The 20,569-nt window shown below is 60.3% G+C and overlaps 2 protein-coding genes across 4 annotated transcripts; both read right to left on the minus strand.

Annotated features, from left to right (window-relative positions):
• Positions 1-1,957: 1,957 nt before the first annotated feature.
• On the minus strand, positions 1,958-10,791 carry OGFR (opioid growth factor receptor). Of its 3 annotated transcripts, XM_037982568.2 has the most exons (8): positions 10,559-10,791; positions 8,065-8,133; positions 7,366-7,444; positions 6,031-6,109; positions 5,121-5,187; positions 4,050-4,198; positions 2,709-3,423; positions 1,958-2,268 (listed from the first exon to the last, which is right to left on the minus strand). In XM_037982568.2, the coding sequence occupies exons 1-8, from the start codon at positions 10,733-10,735 to the stop codon at positions 2,206-2,208; spliced, it is 1,398 nt and encodes a 465-aa protein (XP_037838496.1). In that variant the 5' UTR covers positions 10,736-10,791; the 3' UTR covers positions 1,958-2,205. The 3 variants fall into 3 exon arrangements, with proteins under 3 accessions (XP_037838496.1, XP_008009831.2, XP_008009841.2); XM_008011640.3 differs by having other exon boundaries at positions 1,958-3,423; positions 10,559-10,790; XM_008011650.2 differs by having other exon boundaries at positions 1,958-3,423; positions 8,065-8,128; positions 10,559-10,789.
• Positions 10,792-15,116: 4,325 nt separating this feature from the next.
• On the minus strand, positions 15,117-20,167 carry MRGBP (MRG domain binding protein). Its single transcript, XM_008011662.3, has 5 exons — positions 19,939-20,167; positions 19,379-19,500; positions 17,039-17,120; positions 16,658-16,732; positions 15,117-16,253 (listed from the first exon to the last, which is right to left on the minus strand). The coding sequence occupies exons 1-5, from the start codon at positions 20,084-20,086 to the stop codon at positions 16,066-16,068; spliced, it is 615 nt and encodes a 204-aa protein (XP_008009853.1). The 5' UTR covers positions 20,087-20,167; the 3' UTR covers positions 15,117-16,065.
• Positions 20,168-20,569: the final 402 nt, after the last annotated feature.

The raw sequence follows: 20,569 nt of genomic DNA on the forward strand, positions 1-20,569 counted from the left end.
TGCAAATGGCTCAGCAGGAGTGTGGCACTCCCGCCAGACGCAGTCAGCCTGGGTGACAGAGGGAGGCCTCATCTCTACCAAAAATTAAAACATCGGCTGGGCATGGTGGTGCTCACCTGTAGGCCCAGCTACACAGGAGGCTGAGGCAAGAGGATCACTTGAGCCCGTAAGGTGGGGGCTGCAGTGAGCCAAGATGGTGCCACTGCACTCCTGCCTGGGCAAGACAGTGAGACCCTGTCTCAAAATCATAAAGTGTCGCTCTAATCTCTCCCGAGGTGAAGTGAGTGGAGGGAGAGTCTCCCTTCACTGCTGGGGGACAGCGGTGACTGGGGGGGGGGGGGTGTGAATTCCATCAGGCCAGGCGGGAGGAGCTGGAAAGGCTCACCCTCCTGAGGAGTCCAAGTCATCCTGGCACAGAGCTTCCTAACAGAGGACTTTTGACAAGGGGGAGGGGTGGGTGGAGCAGGTCAGCCCAGACAGCAGGGGGCCTCAGGGGCTCCTAGCAGCAGCCCCACCCCAAGCCCAGGGTCTGGGGGACAGGAGTCCTCCTCCCTACCAGTTCCACCTGGCAAGATGACCCTGTGGCCAGCCCCTCCTCAGTGGCTCTCCCCTGGTCCCTGGCCCCACACCCCACTCTGCCTATCCCCACGATGCCCAGCATGCGGTCAGCAAGAATTGCTCTCTGATCCAAATGAGACAAAACAGCTGGCCTTCACCTCAGGCCAGGGGAGCCGCCTCACGCCTGGGACACCTACTTGATGTCCCCCTGAACCACCTTCAAGTCCCTCAAAAAACCACCCCCAGCTCCAGGCAGATCCTGGGCAGAGGGTGGACGCTGCCAGAGCTCAGCCTCCCCCGGCTCACCTTTGAGTGGTGCAGAGCCTCCTGCTGCCCGCCCGTTGTGGGTCATCACTCTCCCTGAAGCCCAGGTTGGCTGGCCAGCACTGCCTGCTGTCGCCAGGCGCCCACCACCAGGCACCGGCCCCCAGGGCTGCTCCAACAGGGGCTCCTCACTTCAGGTGCTGATTTCCACCGACTCCAGCCCCACAACGGCCTCAACCAGGGACGCTGGATCTGTTGGGTGCTGCCCCAGTGACTGCATTTCTAGCCCTATGTCCCCCTCACTGCCTCGGTTTCCCTCCATGGCAGGAATCCCCTCACTGAGCCACACGTGAGTTGAGGCACCAGGGGTCCCACAGCTTCCCCACCCAGCTCTGGGGGATCATTGAACCTGGGGTGTCTCCTCCCAATGACTTCTGGCTTGTGTATCCGGTGCCACCAGATGGGACCTGGGCATTTTCCCTGAAGTGGTACCAGGGTCTTCAGCTTTAATCCTCCCACCCAGGGGTGCCCCGGGTCTGCCTTATCCTTCACTGAGCAAAGACAAGTGTCCGGCCCCTCCTGAGGCCCCACAAAAGCTCCTTACCCCGCTGATGTAGAAATGTAGTGAACCGGGAAGGGTGGGGGTCCTGGCCCAGGGTGACAAGACCAGACTGCAGGGAGGGGCTGCCCGGGGGGCGCACCTGGCTTCACCAGACCTGAGGGAGCCAAGGAGCCAGACAGAGAGCACTGCCAAGCCTGCCCGAGGCACAGCATCGCATCCTAGATCACAGCAGGCAGAAAGGCCTTGTCTACACCCCCACCATGCACAAGCACTGCCCCCAGCCCACCCCAGGGGAATTCCCAGACTCATCTTCAACAGGTGGCAAAGCCTGCTGAGGGACCTCAGTCCGACCTTCGAAGGCTCTGAGAGGCTGCAGCCTGCCCACCTGTGCACACCTGGGGACTGTGGCCAAGTGGGTGTGTGGGGAGGGCTGTGCCACCACTCTGCCCCCACGGGCACCTGGTGGAGCAATGTGAGGCAGTAGCCGGGCCAGGCCACCGGAGCCTGGAGGGACAGCAGCCGTGACACCAGCCCTACCAGCCACCCAACAGGACCCCAGTCCATACCAAAGACTCAAAGTCAAACGAGTTTATTCAGAAAAGGCCTTGCTTGGCACCAGACTAAGAAAAGCAGCCCTGCCCCCCACCCCCTCCACCCGAGAAAGGTCAATTTACAAAGACAGGGGTGCAGGGGAGAGCTGGGTGGGGAAGACACAGCCAGGCCAGGAGGCTTCTGCAGGCCTTGGCTTTCCCTGAGGGCCTCACACCTTCCGGTGGCTGCTACAGTGGCCACCACGGGAGGCCAGCACTGCAGGTCATGGGTCACGGAGCAGAGCCTGAGGGGAGCCCGCAGCAGCTCCGGAGGCCCCAGCCCTTGCAGCAGGGCCAGAGGTCCAACGCGCCATTGGGCAATCCTTTCCTTAAGGCTTCCCAGATTTGGCAGAAGGTTTCGCCTCTGTGTCCTGCACCTCTGCTGCCTCCCCTGCCTTGGCTGGCTCGTCCCCTGCAGGTCCTGCTGGGCTGGGGCCTGGGGTCTCCGACGGGCTCTCAGCTGGCTCGTCCCCTGCAGGTCCTGTGGGGCTGGGGCCTGGGGTCTCCGATGGGCTCCCAGGGGTACCTTCTTTGGGCCCCGTTCGACCTTCTGTGTCCTCCTCAACCCCGTTCTCACTGTGTCCAGCCTTGGGGTACCCCAATGGGGCAGGGCACCCGGCAAGGGCCAAGGTCTGGGAGCCACCACTGGCTACCACAGCACTGTCCCCAGCACCCTCATCCACCTTCCTCCGCTTCCTCACCTTGTCAGCCACCCTGGCTCCCAGGGGTTGGGGGCAGGGCTGCACGGCCTCCCCGGGGTCCTGGCCCCCCACTTCCTGGGTCCCCGTCCTGAGGCTGCCCTGGCTGAGGGCACACCCCTCCAAGTTCAAAGCGATCTTCTCCACCTCCGAGGCACTGTGAGGGCCTGGCTCTGTTGGGGGCTGCTCCCGCCGGCTCAGCTCCAGCTTCCTCTTCTTGCTCTCCTTGGGGCTTAGGGGCTCTGGCCCATCTTCCCTGTGGCCCCCTGCCTCATCCCCCTGGCTCCTCTCCAGGGGTCCCGCATCCTGGGGCTCCACACTCCGTGGCTGGGGCCCCTCATCCACCCTGCCCCTACCCTTGCTGTGCTCTGGCCCACAGGTCCGACCCTGGGTGCTGGCCTTGTGGTCGGGGTCCCCGGGGCTTCCTTCTTCCTCCGCCTTCCTGGAGCCCTCGAGCGGACGGGGCAGAGAGCTGGGCTTGAACCTCCGCAGCTTGTCTGGGGGCCCCCAGACAAACTTGCAGCGGGGCCGGAAGTGCTCCCAGGCGAAGTGCACCAGCTGGCGGCGCTGGCTCCGGCAGCGCACAGCGAACATGAAGTAGTCCAGGGCACTCTGCCGCACGCCCGGCAGCTCCCGCCGCACCAGCGTCTCCTCCAGGAAGAAGCGGACCAGCGGCGCCTGGAAGTGCTCAAGGCCCAGCTCACCCAGCGACTTGAGGATGCGCGTGATGCGGAGGTTGTTGTGGCTGCGCCTGTGGGAGGTTCGGGTCAGCAGAGGTCAATGGCCGGGGCCCCTCCTGCTGGGCCACATCCTGTCCTGGCCTGCACTCCCACCCAGCTCCACGGGAGTCTCCCCATCCCGGCCCACGATCCAGTCTTTCTCTCCATTTGCCTCCCTGGGCCCAGGGGAGGACTCACGCTGTCCCCATGAAAATGGCCTGTGGGCCCTAGACACAGGGGGGCTGGAGGTGGGGATACTGACACATCACCTAGAGGGTGGCTGTACCCCGAGTCCCCCTGGTGGGGAGGAGCTGGCTGGACAAGAACCACAAGGGGCCCCTCCAGGGTACAGGGGCCTTGATCACCCTGTGAGAGCTGGCTGTGCCACTGCAGATTCTCCCTCACCCTTGCTTGCTTCTCTGTGCGGACTGCCCCCTCCCGGGTGCAGGAACAGCATTCTTCACCTTCTCACCAACCCTACTGGGGAGGGACCGACCGCCTGGCTCTACAGGCAGCAAGGAGGGGCTCAGGGCCTTGGTCCTTGCCCAAGCGGCCCTGGAGTTGTGTGTCTGCAGCAGCGCTCTGTGACCTGCCCGAAACCTGACGTGACCCTGTTCTGTGCTGGGGCTGGGGGCGGGCAGGAGTCGCGGGGCCTCACCAGTTCAGGTTCTGGAAGCGCTTCTGGTAGTTCTGGGCTCGGCCCACTGTGCCTGTGCCTCGGTCCTCCAGCCGGATCCCGTAGAAGCCCAGCATGAGTTCGTAGGCCCGGACAAGCCTCTCCTGGATCTCCTGGGAGCTTTTAAACACCTGGAAAAGACCCCCTTGGAGAGCTCAGGCCCATCCCTGAAGCCCCAGTTCTCTCGGGGAGTGTGGGGGTGGCCTTGGGTCCCGACTCACTCAGAGGCCTGGACTAGACAGACAGACATACACACATACACACACATATACATACATACATACATTTAGAGACAGAATCTTGCTCTGTTGCCCAGGCTGGAGTGCAGTGGTGCAATCTCAGTCACTGCAATCTCTGCCTCCCAGGTAGCTGGGATTACAGGTGCCCACCACCACGCCTGACTATTTTTCTTGTATTTTTAGTAGAGACGGGGTTTTGTCACGTTGGTCAGGCTGGTCTCAAACTCCTGACCTCAGGTGGTCCACCTGCCTCAGCCTCCCACAGTGTGGGGATTACAAATGTGAGCCATGGCGCCTGGCCTGAACTTAGACTTTTAGGGTAAAGTGACAAGAGACACATTCAAGTCTTCATTTCTCCTCTGAGCTGCTCCGAGCTCTTGCCAGGGCCCGAGGCTGCTGCCCTCCCCCGAGAGGAAGGCCCTGGCCACGGGAAAGCGCCAGGAGGGGCCCCTTGGCTCTCTAAGTCCCTGCATCCTTCAGGGGCAGCTTCCAGACTTGGGTGACCCCACTCCAGCCTAAACCAGTGGTGAGAAAGGCAAATCCCACCATTCCAGGTCTCTCAGGAGCTCAGTCCCAGACCCCCACATGGGGACAAACAGCCTCGGAAATTAGGTTTCTCTAGATGCCTAGTGGGGCGAGAACCACTGGGGAGGGAAGGTCATACTAGAGGTCATCATACTGGACCTCTGCCTTTCAAGGGGCCCCAGAGGAGGCACTCAATGCCTGCTGTCAGATGTGACTCTGTCTCTGAAGAGGCGTGGCTTGCCCAGGCCTCCCCATCTCCCCCTCCAGCCACAGCCAAGGCCTGGCTCACCTCGACTTCCCTGAGCGTGAGGGGCTTGGCATGCCAGTTCACTCCCGGTTCTCGCAGAGGAAACAGCCTGCAGGAGAAGAGATGCCCAGGCAAGGGGTTAGGAGAGCTGCTTCCAGCTCTCAGGCACGTACTTGCTGTGTAGCCCGGGGCAGCTCCCATCCTCTCTGGGCTCCCCCAGGCTCAACTCTAGGAGGGAGTGGCTAGGCAGAGGAGCAGGGGTGGGGGAGCTCAGGTGAGTGGGCGAGGGCCCAGGACAGGAGATGTGCGGCTGTGACCACAGCCTGCATGCTCAGCAGCACTGGGGAGGTGACTCAGATAGCAAGGGGCCCTGCGGCCATCCACCCCGGGCAGACCAGGGCCTTCCTTTCTACTCCTCACGGAAGTCTTCCCTCTCTTGTGCTGTCACTCGTGACACATCGCACGCCAGCAGAGGCTCCCTGTGGATGCCCAGAGAGCTGTCCCCAAAGTAGAGCTTGCTGTGTTTCCGAGGCTACACTGTGGATTCCCGAGATGCCTGCACGAGGCTCACCCCAGCACTATGCCAGGATCCTGCCCCAGCTGAGTCGGACACAGGGGCCACCTCTTGAGGCTCACAGAGGCCTCCTGGCACCAAGGCTGCCCCTCTGGCAGGCAGGACCCGCCCCCTCTCCTGTTTCAGGGAGCTTGTGTGCAGCCCTTCCTGTCCCCCTAGTCACCAAGAGCCCACAGACTGGGGACAGACCTGAGCCTTCCCTCAGTGGCTCTTGCATGTCCAGTAATGTCCATTCGTGTCATATGGACAGGAAGCTTCCAGGAAGGACAGGGAGTGCTCAGTCACGCCAGGAAGCAGCATGGGGAGGGCTCTTGCCTGGGAGGGCCCCTCCCCCTGAAGCCTCCCCCACCGCCCATCCTCCCATTCTCCCGAACTCACCACTGGATGTAGGAGTGATTGTCCTCAAGGAGGTCATAGTTGTCCCTCCAGTTCTGAAGAATGTCCTCAATGAAACAGCCTGGGAGCCCCATGGGGACAAGTCAGCTGTGGCAGCTACCCTGCCCGTGCTCAGGAGGATGGGGTGTGTGGGGGGGACAAAGGGAGGCAGTGCTGCCAGCAGCTTCCCTAAGCTACTCCTCGTCCCCGTCTCCTGAGGCTCTTCAGGGTGCCAGGCTCAGCGGGGCTGCCCATCCCTCCTCCGACGCACAGCCCTTGCCCTGCTGCCAACTGTGAACTGGACCCTTGCTGCTGGCTGGCGGCAAACCCGAGTAAGAGCCGGGAAGGTCCCTCTGGGGGAACCAGTGCTCCTTGGCCAGGACCTGTCTGTATAGGAGGGGCCTCAGTACCTCCCGCAAAAGGTGGCCTGTCAGCCACAGAAATCTGTCCTCAAACAAAGCCCCCAGCTTGTGGGGCTGCCAGCCCCATGATGTGGCAGGCAGGCACAGTCTCCCGAGATGGGGGCCTGACACTATTTTGTGCAGCCACCCAGTCTCTTTGTTTCACGTTGCAGCCATGACAAATGCATAAACAGGTGTGGGCATGTGCCCATGAAACTTTATTGACGTTGACATTTTAATTTCCTATAATATTAAAGTCATAGAATACTGTTCTATTTTTTTTGAGAGGGAGTCTCGCTCTGTCGCCCAGGCTGGAGCACAGTGGCTTGATCTCGGCTCACTGCAACCTCCACCTCCCAGGTTCAAGCGCTTCTCCTGCTTCAGCCTCCTGAGTAGCTGGGACTACAGGCACACACTACCACACCCGGCTAAATTTTTTTTGTATTTTTAGTAGAGATGGGGTTTCGCCATATTGGCCAGGCTGGTCTCGAACTCCTGACTGTGTGATCCACCCGCCTCGGCCTCCCCAAGTGCTGGGACTACAGGCGTGAGCCACCAGGCCTGGCCTCTACTTTAATTTTTTTCCAACTATTTAAAAATACAAAAACCATCCTTAGCTCCTTGGTGTACGTGTGGCTTGCATGAGGTCGTGGAGGAGCTCAGTGGTTTTGATAGAGACCGTGTGGCCTGAAAAGCTGCAGATATTCAGTCTCTGGCTCTTTGCAGACTTGGCCCACCCTGACCCAAACACCTCTCTGCAGAGATCCCAGGCTGGGGGACCTGGAGTCCCTCTGGCCGCCTCCAGGGGGCACTGTGGCGCTATTTGAAAGCCGTGGTCCCGGTAATCCCGGGGGGACATCCCAAACCAGGCCCCGGTGGACCACCCCCGCCAGGCAAGGATGGAAGTGCTGGCTGCCAGTGGTTGTGGGGCACCTACCGTTGGGCAGGAAGCGGATCTCATTTCTGTAGAAACTCAGGTTTGGCGTGTCCCCATTGCAGTCTCGTTCCACCAGATCCTGAAGAGCCAGAGAAAGGGGACAGCAGGGACCCATCAGATACAAGCTGCCCTGGGGCCCTCCGTGCCTTTCGGGGAGGAGCACCTGCAAACCTCCAGGCTGGCCCAAGACCCCAAGAGTCCGCATGGCTCCTCACTCTGCAGGTGGAGGCCATTCAGAGGACAGCAGCTGTCTCCAAGCAGCAGGGACCCCCGCTTCCCCATCTCGCCAGCCAGGCCAGACCTGGCAGGTCCCCTCCTCAGCACCCTGAAGGCAGCACAGGGGTTTCTGTGATTCAGGGCTGTGGAGGGTAATTGCTGAGGACAACCACCACCCGCAGGAGACAGGACTGGCATGGGAGTGGGGTGCCGTGTGGGTGACATCATGGCTGGCACTATGGCCACATTTGCAAGGCTACAGTGTGCTGAAGCTCAGAAAGGTAGGGGGACACCCCTGGTCTCCCACGAGAGGGGATGGGCAGGGCTCTGAATCTACACCAGGCTGTGCTCCAGGCAGGGTCCTGCCCAGAATTGTGGCCCTGGCGCAGCAAGCCAGGCCGGCCTTCCAGAAGAAGCCGGGACATGCTGAGAAGAGCAGCTGGTGGGAGGGCTCCGTGTCCTGGGGCAGGGGCAGGCACGTACCGGGTAGTTGTGCCGGTACCTACACATGTCCCTCGTGGCTCGCCAGTTTCGGGACCCTGTCATCCTGGACTGGGAAGAGAAGAGATGGGATTAGGACCCCCATGGGAGACCCCCAAGTGAGCCCCCACCGTGGTGAGGGCTGCAGGGCCTGGGCCTGTCTTTAAAGGATGGGGGTTTCATGGCTCCTCCCTTTCATTCTCCCGCCCTGGTTCTTTTTCGGGGGTTCCCGGTGGGGCAGATTTGGGGCTCAGTAAAGTACCCGAACACCCTGCACAGAACCAGAGAGGGCTACAGTAGCCAAGTAGGGGTCTGCTCCTTCTATAGGCCCCCTTGGGACTCCTGGCTTCCACCTTAGGATGGCCCCTGGCTGACGTGCACCTCCCCAGGGGTGTGGCCCTGACCCTCTCCTCCCCCTAGGCCTGCTGGCCACCCCCCCACTCTGGGTTTAGCCTCTGTTCTGTGCCCCTGAAGACTCCCCCTGCTTTGTGCTCTAAAGTCACCAGGCTGTGTTCTTGGGGGCAGTGGCCTCACCACCTATAGCCCCAGGAGGGGACCCACGTGCTTCTGGCAGTGTCTAATGAATGAATGCCCCTTCCCTGCCCAACCCCACACCTCACTGGCCATGGTGAGGTCAGGCCCTGAGTCTCCAGCCTCCAGCCCTGTCTGGAGATGGCTTCTCAGCAAGACGTCAGGTCCTCTTGATGCCCCAAGCCCTTCAGCCCCCATCTCTGCAGGCCAAGCATCATGAGGCTAAGCAAAGGGCTGGAAGTACCTAGTGATGAGGATGCTGGGACACAGCCCTGACCTTGTGATGAGGGTAAGGGGGCTGGGGCTGAGCCCCACTTGGTGGGTAGGGCAGGAATGGGTGTGCTTGTCCAGGGTAACAACTGGGACCCAGGATCCCCAGGGAGTGCTAGAAAGGGGTCTGGGAGGCCCGGTCAGCCACTGTATCCCCTGGCTCCCCGCTGAGCTCCGGCTGGGGCCTGGCATTGCCTCTTTGTCTGATTTCCTTCTTTTTCTTTCCCCCGGAGATGGGAGCTCCATGCACTCTCCACTCACTGCAACCTCCACCTGTCAGGTTTCGGTGATTCTCCTGCTTAAACCTCTCGAGTAGCCGGGATTACAGGTGCCCATCACCACGCCTGGTTAATTTTGTGTTTTTAGTAGAGACAGAGTTTCACCATGTTGGCCAGGCTAATCTTGGACTCCCAACTTCTGGTGATCTGACCACCTAGGCCTCCGAAAGTGCTGGGATTACAGGCCTGAGCCACCACCACCAGCCTCTCAGCCTGACTTCTCAACAGGGCCTGCTCCTGTGGTTCTCTCCCCCGGCCCAGCCATCAGTTTCTACTTCTTCCTGGGGCCAGCGGGAGCCTCCCTGGGTCAGTTCTAGAGGCTGGGTCCTGACTGCACGTGGCCACAGTCAGCCCACAGGTGCACACATGACACTGCCCACGAGAAAGTCAAACAGCCCCGCCAGGGTCCAGCGCAGGCAGCTCAGGAGGCCTGAGGGGTCCGAAGGAGAAGGGGAGGGGCTTGGGGACAGAAGCCACAGCAGGAGGCAGAAGGGAAGAGGTCAAAGGTCACAGGCGCCTGGCAGGATGGTCAGGGCCTCTAAGCACCGCTTCAGGAGAGTGGCCTGAGGAACTCCAGTGAGGGGAGCCCGTCAGAGCTCACCCAGGGGTCACGCCGTCAGTGCCAGACCCCGCCCCCCTGCCCAGCCTGCCTGGCAGCTGCCCTCCCAGCGACAGGGCCCAGCCTCTCCGTGCTCTCTCACTGCCCACTCCACCCTGGCTAGGCGCAAACGCAAACAGTGCTGGGTGCCAAGGGGAGAAACCATGCGGAGCCTATGGCTCGGAGTTCCAGATACTTCCCAGGCCCCACAACCCGGGCAGCTCAGCTAGAAGGGCGCTCCCAAATAAATCCCAGCTCCCCGACCGGGACCGGACTGTGACAATGCGGCGTTCCCAGCGAGGCTCAGGGAGCCGCTGGCAACAAAAGTAACCCTGGCGTTGACAGGCGCCCGGCGGTAACAAAAGTAACAGGCAGAGGCCACCAGCCAGCCCCGGGCTCCCGCGGGTGCAGAAGCGAAGCCTCCCAGGCCAGACCCGGCCCCGGCCCGGGCTCCAGACCCAGCCCCAGGCCACGGGGCCTGCGCAGGGGCCGCCAGGAGGCCAAGGCGCGGGCCTGAGGCGGGAGGGGTCCCATCGGGGGCGGCCACGGGGGCCGGAGACGGGACGCGCCCGAGGCACCCCTGGGGGAAACGGCGCCCACGCACGATGGGGCCCGGGAGGTTCTATCACCCACGCGCGGCCCCCGCACTTCTCCGCCAGGCCCTGGGGCCGGGGTCCACCGGTCTGGGGTGGGGTCCCCGGGGCTGCGGGAGCTCCAGGAGACCCCAGGTATCTCCGCCCGGGAGAGGGGGGTCTCCGGTCCACGCAGCCAGGCGGGGGGCGCCGGGGACCCCAGGCCTCGTCAACGCCGCGGGCCGCACCTGGAGCGCGCTGGGCCGCGCCGCCCGCGGCTCCTCCGGTTCCTCGTCCTCGTCCTCGTCCCCCGCGTCCGCGTCCCTCGCGCCGGCGGCCTCGCCGTCCTCGCAGTCCTCGTCCTCCGCGTCCTCCGCATCCTCCTCGTCCTCCTCCCAGGTGGAGTCGCAGTCGGGGTCGTCCATGCTCGGCGGCGGCGGAGCTCGCGCTAGAGGCGGAAGCGAAACCTAAAGCGGAGGAAGCGCGGGGGGCGGGGCGGGGCGGGGGGAGGGGAGGGAGCGGCCCAGGCCCCGCCCGCGTCCGCGCGCAACGCCCCTCCTTCCCCGGGACGCCCGCCCCGGCGCCCCTCCCTCCCCCGAGAATCCCCCAACGTCCGCCCGGGAGGATGCTCCTGGTAGAACGGCCACCCCCACCCCACGATGCCCACCCGGGAGGATTCGCCCCACCCCGTCTCACAAGGATGCCCGCCCTAAGAGATCCTCCCTCCCGAAAATGTCCCCAAAGGCTGCCCGCCCCCCAGAGGACCGTCTCCCGGAAGATGAGCCGGGTACCTCGGAAGGATGTCTTCCGGATGATGTTCTCCCAGTAGGATTCTCTGCCCAGAGGATGCCTGCCCCGCAGATAATCCCCCCTTCCAAGAATATTTCTGTCCCCCAAGAGAAATCCCCCCAGAGGATGTCCCCATCAGAAGAATGGCCCCTGGAGGATAACCCCTGGAGGGGCCACAGGTCCACAGGGGCCTCTCTCCCTAAGCTGGGTTTGTGGGGGTCCCTGTCCTTTTGCTGCGGGCCGGGGGCCTTACTCAGCTCCTGGAAGCTGCTGGCGGACCCCTGTCCCTCCACAGGCAGTGCAAAGCATGTCCGTTTTCTTTTCGAAGCCACCAGGGGAGTCTTTCTCTCTAGGGTGCCGAGTCTTATATAACCAAGATGACATGGGCAAGCTGTCATCTTCTCTCGCCATCTTCTCTCAGTTGTAAGAAGGCACTTAGGGGAAGAGGACCACACGAAGCCTGGGCCACCAGGAGGGTCACCCTGGGGACGGTTCAACACAGCTGCTGCCAGTTCAGTGCCTCCTCAGGGCCGTCTCTCTAAGTACTGGCAGATCTGGGGCAGCACACAGTCACTTTCAGCTGCCGTTTCCCAGCACCGCGGGTCCCTTGCCCATCCACCTTTGACATCTGCTGGTGATGCATGGCAAAGTTGGTGACCTCTTGGAATACAAATCAGGAGTGACCACCCCAGATAAACTTCTTCTGTAACTACTATACCCCTTCGTTTCAAAAAATTTAGGTAAAACTAAATCTGGATTTTGGACTTGGCCATGAGGATAGCTTCTGGCAGAGTTGTCCCTGGAATGATGGTGGTGGACAGGTGGAGCGGGCCCCAGCCCAGCCCCCAGGGGACACTGCCATCTCCTAGCCCTGCAGGCCCACTGGCAGGCCTCAGGCTGCCTGGACCTGGGAACTGGTGACATTCCTTGTACTATGTGCCAGGGACAGCCGTGAACGGAAGTGTTCCAATCCTGGTCACAAGTACAGGTTAAGGACTCTCTGGGCGCTGGGCCCTAATCTTTGCTGACCTGTTGACCGTTGTTAGCAGGTGCTAACTGGTGTTAGTGGTTGGAACCTGTGGACATACATCTCCCTTTCTTAAAACGACAGTAGTGATTCCCCGAAGTTTTGGGGCTCTGGACATTTCTGCAAATCAACTTACTGCAGTGGCCAGGGCCGGTTTCCCAGGGAGACTGAGTGAGCTGCCTGACCTTCTTGTTAGATGATTTACAGCTGGGATCTGCTTACAGCATCAGAATAGATGGTGGGGTGGGGGCGGGGAGGCTCTGATGGGGACGTTGATGGGTGCTGGGTGGTTGTATAGGGTTTGGATGATCTGAGACTTGGGTGGGCAGGCTGCTTCCTCCACTGCCCCCAGAAAACAGAAAGACAAGCATACTGGGTGCTGACAACATTGTTCCAAGGGGGCAGCATTCCTGCTGCTGCCTACTGTTGGCAGGATATAGAACCACTTCCCTAAAAAGAGTATTAAGAGACATTGCCCAACTTGTGTTTTACAAATACCACCACACTGAATTGCTTCTTTACAAATATCACCACACCAAATTTCTTCTTTAGTTGCTTTTGTGTCGTGTGTGTGTGTGTGTGTGTGCATGCGCGCAGAGCTCATTTCGGGGACATACTAATCCAAGAAGTGCAGGAGCTGCTGCAAGGGACTGTGCAACAGCATTGCTTCTTCAGAGCGTCCTCTGCAGTTCAGTGACGTCCTGTATGGCTCGGCATTCCAGAAGGGTTTGCTGTTGAGGCTGGGGAAAGGGGCTCTCTTTCTCTGTCACTTTCTCTCTCTCTCTCTCCCTCCCTCCCCCCCGCTCCCTCCCTCCCTCCCTTTCTGTCACACACACACATACACATACACACACACACACACACACACACACACACACAGCTCTCAGGCACCCACGAAGGGCAGTGGTCTCTGTACATGCAGTAGGTGATGTGCCTGCAGCAGGCGTTGCTCACAGCTAAGGAGCCCAGCAGAATTTTGTGTGGCTCGGGGCTTGGATCTCAGCCTTCATATCTTCTCCAGGTAAGACCAGTGGCAGCCACGTGATTTGGCCCAAGCATGCCCTGTCCTCAATCAACCAGCCAAGCAGGGAGCCTGGCGGCCAGTGCCCTGCTGCTCAGTATTTATTCGCTGCTATTTGGGGAGCAGTAGAGCCCAACTGCCTTTCCCAGTCACCCCTGGGTCGCCCTGGGTGGGGCAGGCAGGGTAGTTCAGATCACTCCCACTCTCAGCCTTCACTGAGTCCCCACCCCAGCTGCCAGCCATAGAGAAAATGTCTCTGCGGCAACAGGTGCTCTCGGGCCCTGGGTGTTCCAGGCACAGAGCCGCTGCTGAGGCTTCCAGGCTCAACATTAGTGGCGGCTTCTGACCCATTCAGATCTTGTCCCGAGCACGCACTGTGCCATGTCTCGCCTCTACAGCAGCAGGTGCCTGAGCGTCGGTGCGCAGGCCAGCCTCATGCCAGCTCCGTTTTCCTTTTCAGATTTGTGTTCAGTCTGCACCTTCTACATGACATGGTGGAGTATGCATTACATGAAGCCCCCAGGTTACAGACAGGACCTCTAGGGCCAGGAGGGGGTAAGTACAGCGCTGACCAGGACTGGAGGCCACACCGCCCTTGCCCCAACACTCGTGAATTTGACGTGGTCATCCCACCTGCCAGCAGAGCGTGAACGGGGCCTCCCCACAAGGAAGCCTGGAAGTCCCTGTGAGTCCATAAGGGCTGCATGGCTCCTGACTTCAACCAGTCAGCCTCTCGTCCAGAAGGGCAGGCCCGGGGTGGGGGCTGCTGCTTGCCTGCCCAGTGGGCTTACTCTGTGGGCTCTCGCTTTCTCCTGAAAGTGCAGCAAAATGTTACAGTAATCGAGAGAAGGCAGATTTATTAACCAGTCTTTCCCAGCACAATCTCAGGTCACCCAAGATGCAGTTTCAGATGGAGGTTTACAACGGTGAGCCTGGGTGGAGAGTAGGACTCCTTCTGGCCATCCCGTGACACCCTGTGTTAGTGTTTGTCCCCCTTTCCCCTCCTGCTTCTGGAGTACCTAAGAGCCACACTGCTGTCCCAGATCGAGACTCCAGGACAGGACCTGGCACAAAGCCCTGACTGAGGCTGACCTCACAGGAGAGATCGGACGGGCAAGGGGGCACACTTGGGCAGCAAAGGGAGACCCCACCCTTCCCTGGCTGCAGGGCTGAGTATTTGGGGTGTGAGTGGAGGAATGCCAGGCAGGTTCAGTCCTACGGTCTAGGCGTGTGGGGCCCTCCAGGTGCCTGCTCTTTGTGGCAGGCTGTTACAGCAGGGCTGTGGATTTGTCCCGGCTCTATAGAAAAGGGACCCACAGGGTCCCCCAGGCAGCTGCTCTACCCTGGGAGTGCAGCTTGGGCAGGCCATAGACCAGCAGCTTCCCTGGGCTCTTCTGCCCCAGAAGCAACAGCGGGTTTGGTGCAGACCAGCACCAGGTGCCACACGGGGCGATCACACCACGGGATTCCTGGCTTTGCCTCTTTAGTGGGTGCCTTGTGATCTGCGTCATAGTGAGGACTCCAGGGACAGACGGCCAGGGATGTTCCCATGTGGAGGAGACTCCACGGGCAGAGAAGCAGCGTCAAGCTGAAGACATTGGGGTGCGCTGGCTGGCCACGACAGAGCTTGTCTCCCTGTCCACACATGGAACACTGGACTTCACTCTGTGGCCCCGCCAGCGGTCTCATCTTGCAGCCCCAGCTTTCAGCAGGAAGGAGCTCGCTGGTGCCTGCCTGACCTACCAGGGCCCACACCGTTTTGCCCTCCTAACATTTTGTATTTTAAGTGCTTGTCACAGTCCACAAAATAACCACTCAGAATCTGTTACTATTTTGTTTATACATTGTATCAAGTGAATGTTAACAAGTCATCTAAGTGTATGCTTTAGTTATAAATCTTGGAAAAATAAAAACTTCCTTTTGGAGGAAAAGTTAACTCACTTTGGTATGAAAATCACACAACTCCAGGTTGGATTTTTTTGTGCTTTAATGTTCGCAGTCACACAAAAGTGGTATCTCCATCAGCACTGGGGCGGCCACCTCCTCCTCATCAGCCCGACAGCTGCACGGTCCCGCCTCTCACCCATTTGGTCTGTTTGCAAGTTACTAGATCATACAAAAATAACCGCTACAAATTCTCTGTATCTGGCATATAAAAACTGAGCAAAAAGTATCTCTTAAAGCAAAACATCTCAGAAAAAATACAACACAGGTTTAACTTCTGCAGTACTTTGTTCATATAAAACACTAGTAAAATAGGCTTCTTAAAAATTAAATAGTGAAATACCAACCAAATTATATACATTGTTACAGTACAAGTGAATGAGGCAAAATATCCAGTTCTTAGTTTCCCAGGTGGAGGGGGGCTGTCAGTGCGTGGCACGGAGGGGTGACAGGAAGGCCATGTTCTGATGTCACAGTCAGTGCAGAAACAGGCTTGCAGCGGGACAAACAGATGGAAAGAACTGAGTCACGCAGGGAAGACCAGTGGCTCCTTTGAGGAAGAGTGAGGTCATGTTTTTATTGCTTGCTAATCCGAGGTTTTCCCCTGGCCTGATGCCCCTCTAGGTAGCCTGGATCCCAAATGCTGCAGCCCATGTAGAGCTAATCCATGTCACCAAGCAGCCCCGGGGAAGCCACAGCTGCTCCAGAGAAGACACAACGAGGCTTCAGAGCCCTCAACATCTGAGCTGGATTGATCCTGGTCTTTCAGGTCCATCAGGGTCCCACATGGTCCAACTGACATACATTTCCCCACTGACGGCCACGTTCACCTGAGAGCCTGAGGGCGGGCAGTGTGGGCTCACGGCACTGGGGTGATATCACTGTGGCCTGGGGGGTGGCACTCAGACCCAGCCGACCCCGTCAGTGACCACAGCCCTTCACCCGCTTCTCTGCTGCCGCCAGGACTGAGGGGTCTATGTGCGGCGCCGCTTGGCAGCGCTGGGACTGGAGGGGTTGCTGTTCGCGGTCAGGACTTTGTCGGTGACCCGGCTGCGCTTCCGCTTGTCTGCGCCTTCTTTGCACCCCAAGTCTGAGGAATTCTTCTCTTTGTCTTTGCTGGATTTTTCTGTTGCTTTCCCCAAACTCCCTGAAGATGAAAAAACTGAGAAACGAAAAATCACTTGGCTGAAAACAGAATATCCAGAATCTTATTTTTGTCTTCCTGTTCAGTTAAAAAATCTGCATATTGACACGTGACCCTCTGAACCCAAAGCTTCCTGCTGAGCTGGGAGCCCTTTGCATGTGGGGCTGCAGAGGGGCCTGGTCCTCCTGAGGACCTCCCTGCTGTGGGCACTGCAGGGACCGCCACTCAGACCCCGGCCTACAACACGGAGCCGGAACTCAGCTCCTGGGGAGGTGGCACTGCAGGATCCATCCTGTGCCTAGATGTCCTGCCCGGGGCCTCTGCACCACACGCTCTATGCCCGCCTGACTGTGCCCTGCCTGAGGGTGGCCTCAGGGTGCTGAGCCCCAAAGGCATTAGGGCAGGGTGAGCTCCACACTCACCATCGTCAGCCCCATTGTGGGGGTCCACGTCTTCCTTCATCTCCTCTTTCATCTCCTCTTCTATCATCACTTTTCCTGTGGAGGAGACAGCTGACGCTCACCGAAAACCCACGGTGGTGGCCGACGCTGGGGGATGGTCAGGCCAGGGACTGCTCCGACGCTTGCTGCCCACACGGGCCTCAGCTTCCGTCCAGCCACTGCTCTCAAACAAAGTCCTCTCCAATCCCGGAGGTTCCAAGACCACCCAAGCACAGGTGGGGCGGGGTCTGCACTGGACCCTCACACCTCCCTGGAGGCCCGGGGTCCTCACCCTCACCTCCCCGCCCTTGGCCAGGGTCTGGCCTTTTCTGATTCCCAAGCCCAACCTCTCCCGAGTCTCACCTTCTCGGACCTCCTGAATGATCTCTTCTGGAAGGACGAAGTTCCTCTCTGGATTCGGGAATGGAAGAATCTCAGACTCATGCTGATGTCAAATAGAGAGTTTTAAGAAACAAGGGTGAAGATGCGGTTTCAAGAAGCCACTACAGCCATGTAAGAGCCACTTGGCGAGCAGCCAGCAAGCACACATCACTGTGTTGGAGGCTGCGGTGGGCGGGGCATGGGCAAAGGGCATTTCTTCTTTTTGTGAACAGTGCCTGCTACAGCTGGGCTTTTCAGACAGACCCAGGAAGGGCAGAACCAGTGGAGGCACGTGCAGGGGTCAGGAAGACCCACCGGGGCTGGCATCACTAAGGTGGGCCCTGAGGACCGGGTAGCCCTGTGACACACACCTGTGGGTCCTGCCTGCCCACCACGGCCTACGGTCTCACCAAGAAACTGCACACCTGTGGGCCCTGCCTGCCCAACATGGCCTATGGTCTCACCAAGAGACTGCGTTCCCAAGGCAGCGTGCAGAGGGCACGGTGACAGCCCTGGGGAAAGGCCGCAGCGCCTCGAGTTCTCATCCACGTGGCAGGAACCCATGGACACTGAGGGTGTCAGTTGGGAGCGCCACAGGCACAGAACCAGGCAAGGAAGAAGAGCAGATGGAGCGGGGCCACCCGAGTGCTTGCCAGGCACTGCCCTCCTGAGGTCACACAGACCAGAGGGAGAGACCGGGAGCCAGGGAAAAGTGGAGCTGGCAGGAAGGGCCCTGGACTGGGAGGTGATTCAGGAGACAGGGGCTTCTACTCGGCAGTTTGGGTGCTGTATGGAACAGGCAGGCCACATTTGTGCTCCTCAAAATCTCCTGGGCCAGCTGGTCAGCCTCTCGGGGGTACTCCAGGGGCTCTGTATTTCATAAGGTCTGAAAGACTCAGATCTCAGTCACACAGAAGTGTCATGGTCCAGAGAAAGTGCCAGCCTGTGGTCTTGCCCAGTCCTTACTGATGTCATAGGCCACTGCAGGAATAAGGAACAGGGCCACAATCCTAGGGCTGAAAGGCCTGGCAGTCCCACATGGCTTCCTGAGTGTCATGTGGGCTGCTGTGCTCATCTGAGCCAGCACCCATGCCCCAGGGGACATTATGGGCCTTGGAGCTGTTTGTCTTCCCCAGAGACAGGCATAGATTTGCACCAATCTCTCCAAATCCCGGTGTGGGAGGTGTCTGGGGACCTGGTGCCCTCTCCCACAACCAAGAAGCTGCTGGGAGTTTGGTGACAGGGGGCTTCTGACCCTGAGGGGTGGTGACCAGGGTTCAATGGCTGATGGATACGCTCTAGGGAGGAGCAGGTCCAGGGAGGACCTTGTGAGCTTAGTAGCCAGCTGTGTCTCGGCCACTAGGTACTGGTCGCCCAGTGCAAATGCCGCACTGGCTCAGAACGTCCTCAACACGCGACGTTGCAGCAACAGGGGCTTAAGCTTCCAGGGCATTTCTAGGGCTGAGCATCCTTCCTCTCCTCAGCCAGCCAGGCCCCTGCACGGCTGGCATCTCTGTCCCCTTTCTACAGCTATGACAAGGAGACCCAGGTCATTCCACCAATGTCAACGGCAAGCATTCCTTGCCTCAGTGGTGCCCCTATGTCTTACTGGAAGGGCTGGTGTGGTCCTGAGTCCAGCGTGGCTGGCACAGACTCTCTTTCCACCAGTATAGGTCCCCACTCCTCCTGGTCACCTGACCCCTGACCCCCACCCCATTCTCCAAGTATACCACCTTCTTTCAGCTCCTGGACCCACCACCTCCTGCTGCCACAGAGCCTGGAACACCCACCTGTCTCTTGTGGCCACCCTGCTTACCTAGTTGACGCGCTCACCCGTCACACACTGCCAGCTCCAAGCTCTGTGAGGACTAGGACTCTATGTGCCTGACTCCCACAGAAGCCACCAAATTCACCTTGGTGTGACTCAGATAGGGTCACCCTCTGCCTAAAGCACTTCTGGGGCATCCCAGGAGGCTGACAAGGGCCTAAGGGCCTGGGGCCTCCGCATCCTTCCCTCCCTCCCCAGGGTCTCAGCTGGAGGCTCTGGCCCAGCACCCAGTCTAAAGCAGGCCCCCTGAAAAGCTGGCCAGCTGCTAGCACTGTGTTTGTGCTTTCCACGACAGGCTCTGGAGCCCTGGGATGCCCTCCTTAAGGATGGGTCTCACTGCAGGGGGCTCTGCCCAGCAGACCCCAGCAGGCATGGAGGGGCATCTGCTCTGCCCAGTGGACCCCAGCCTCTGCTCTGCCCAGCTCAGGCTGACCCTCAGCGGTGTGTGGGTTCGTGTCCCCATCGGGCAGCACAGAGAGGGCAGTTGGGCTCACCAGTGCCTGCATGTCGTACATGGTGCTCAGGTGGTCCCAGATGACCTTGGATGGGACCTGCCGCCCGATGTTCTGGCTGAACTTGTCCCGGATACAAATCATGTGGAAGTGTCGGTTCACACCTGGGGGGAGGAGGGGCGGCGGGACAACCGGTCAGAGGGCAGGAGAAAAAGGATGGAGCGGACGGGGTGCCCTGGGGACTGGAGGGGCAAGGGTGGCCGCGGTGGGATGGGGCGGGCCAGGGTGCGGAGGGGCTGTCGGGGGGCAGGGCTGGGTGGTGTGTGTGGGAGGGGGTGGGGCGTCCCCGGGCAGAGGTGGGGGTGGGGCGCTGCGGGCTGGGGCCTCGCGGTGTCACGGGGGTACGGGCCGGGGGCGGGGTCCGGGGCGGGGTCCGAAGGGCGCGTGGGAGGGGGCGGGGGTCCCGGGACGGGTGTGGCGGGGGTGTCACGGCCCGGGCTCGGCGGGGCGCGTGGGGGCGCGGGTGTCGCGAGCGCAGGCCCCGCCCCGCCCCGCCGGTTGCCCGCCCCGCCCCCACGCGCGTCCGCGGCCTGGGCGCTCACCGACGGGCTTGTGGCCCAGCATGGCATGGAAGAGGCACACCTCCACCTCGGGGCTCCACACCACTGTCTCCTCCGCCGGGCTGGTGGCCGCCTCCCCTGGGCCCTTGTCGCCTGCGGCGCCCCCGCCGCCCACCTCGGCCTCTCCCATGGCCGCGGCCCGGCCGAGCAAGGAGCCCCCGGCGGGAGCAGGCGCGGCCACGAGCTCCGCGCAGGCGCACTCGGGAGCGGGCGCGCGCTCCGCCAGGCACGAGCTCTGGCTCACGCGCCGGCCTCGGCGCAGGCGCAGCCGAGGCCTCGGGTCCCTTCCCGCCGGGGACTCCGCCCTGCTCCGCCCCGTGCGGGGGTGCTTAAAACGTGTTCCTCTTTAAAGCACAGTAAGTGTTCTAACACTTCACCCAAACAACAACAGAAAACTTTTTTGCTTCAAAGAAAACCATCAGCAAAGTGAAAAGACGACCCACAGATTGGGAGAAAGTATTTGCAAATCCTGTATCTGATAAGGAACTTCCTTGCAGAAGGTATAAATATAACTCTATGATAAAAAGACAGTTTAACTATAAAACGGCAAAGGATTTGGATACACATTTTTCCAAAGAAGATGTACAGATGGGCCGGGCGCGGTGGCTCACGC

This window comes from Chlorocebus sabaeus, chromosome 2, assembly GCF_047675955.1.
Source record: "Chlorocebus sabaeus isolate Y175 chromosome 2, mChlSab1.0.hap1, whole genome shotgun sequence".
Classification (NCBI taxonomy): domain Eukaryota; kingdom Metazoa; phylum Chordata; class Mammalia; order Primates; family Cercopithecidae; genus Chlorocebus; species Chlorocebus sabaeus.

Excerpts from the sequence above, each read along its gene's own strand:
- OGFR (XM_008011640.3), bottom strand. The coding sequence starts at position 10,735 with ATGGACGACCCCGACTGCGACTCCACCTGGGAGGAGGACGAGGAGGAT. Across the intron at positions 5,188-6,030 it reads AATCACTCCTACATCCAGTG|GCTGTTTCCTCTGCGAGAAC; the intron begins GTGAGTTCGGGA and ends CTTCTCCTGCAG. Across the intron at positions 4,199-5,120 it reads TCACGCTCAGGGAAGTCGAG|GTGTTTAAAAGCTCCCAGGA; the intron begins GTGAGCCAGGCC and ends GGTCTTTTCCAG.
- MRGBP (XM_008011662.3), bottom strand. The coding sequence starts at position 20,086 with ATGGGAGAGGCCGAGGTGGGCGGCGGGGGCGCCGCAGGCGACAAGGGC. Across the intron at positions 17,121-19,378 it reads TGTACGACATGCAGGCACTG|CATGAGTCTGAGATTCTTCC; the intron begins GTGAGCCCAACT and ends ATTTGACATCAG. Across the intron at positions 16,254-16,657 it reads CCACAATGGGGCTGACGATG|TTTTTTCATCTTCAGGGAGT; the intron begins GTGAGTGTGGAG and ends TTCGTTTCTCAG.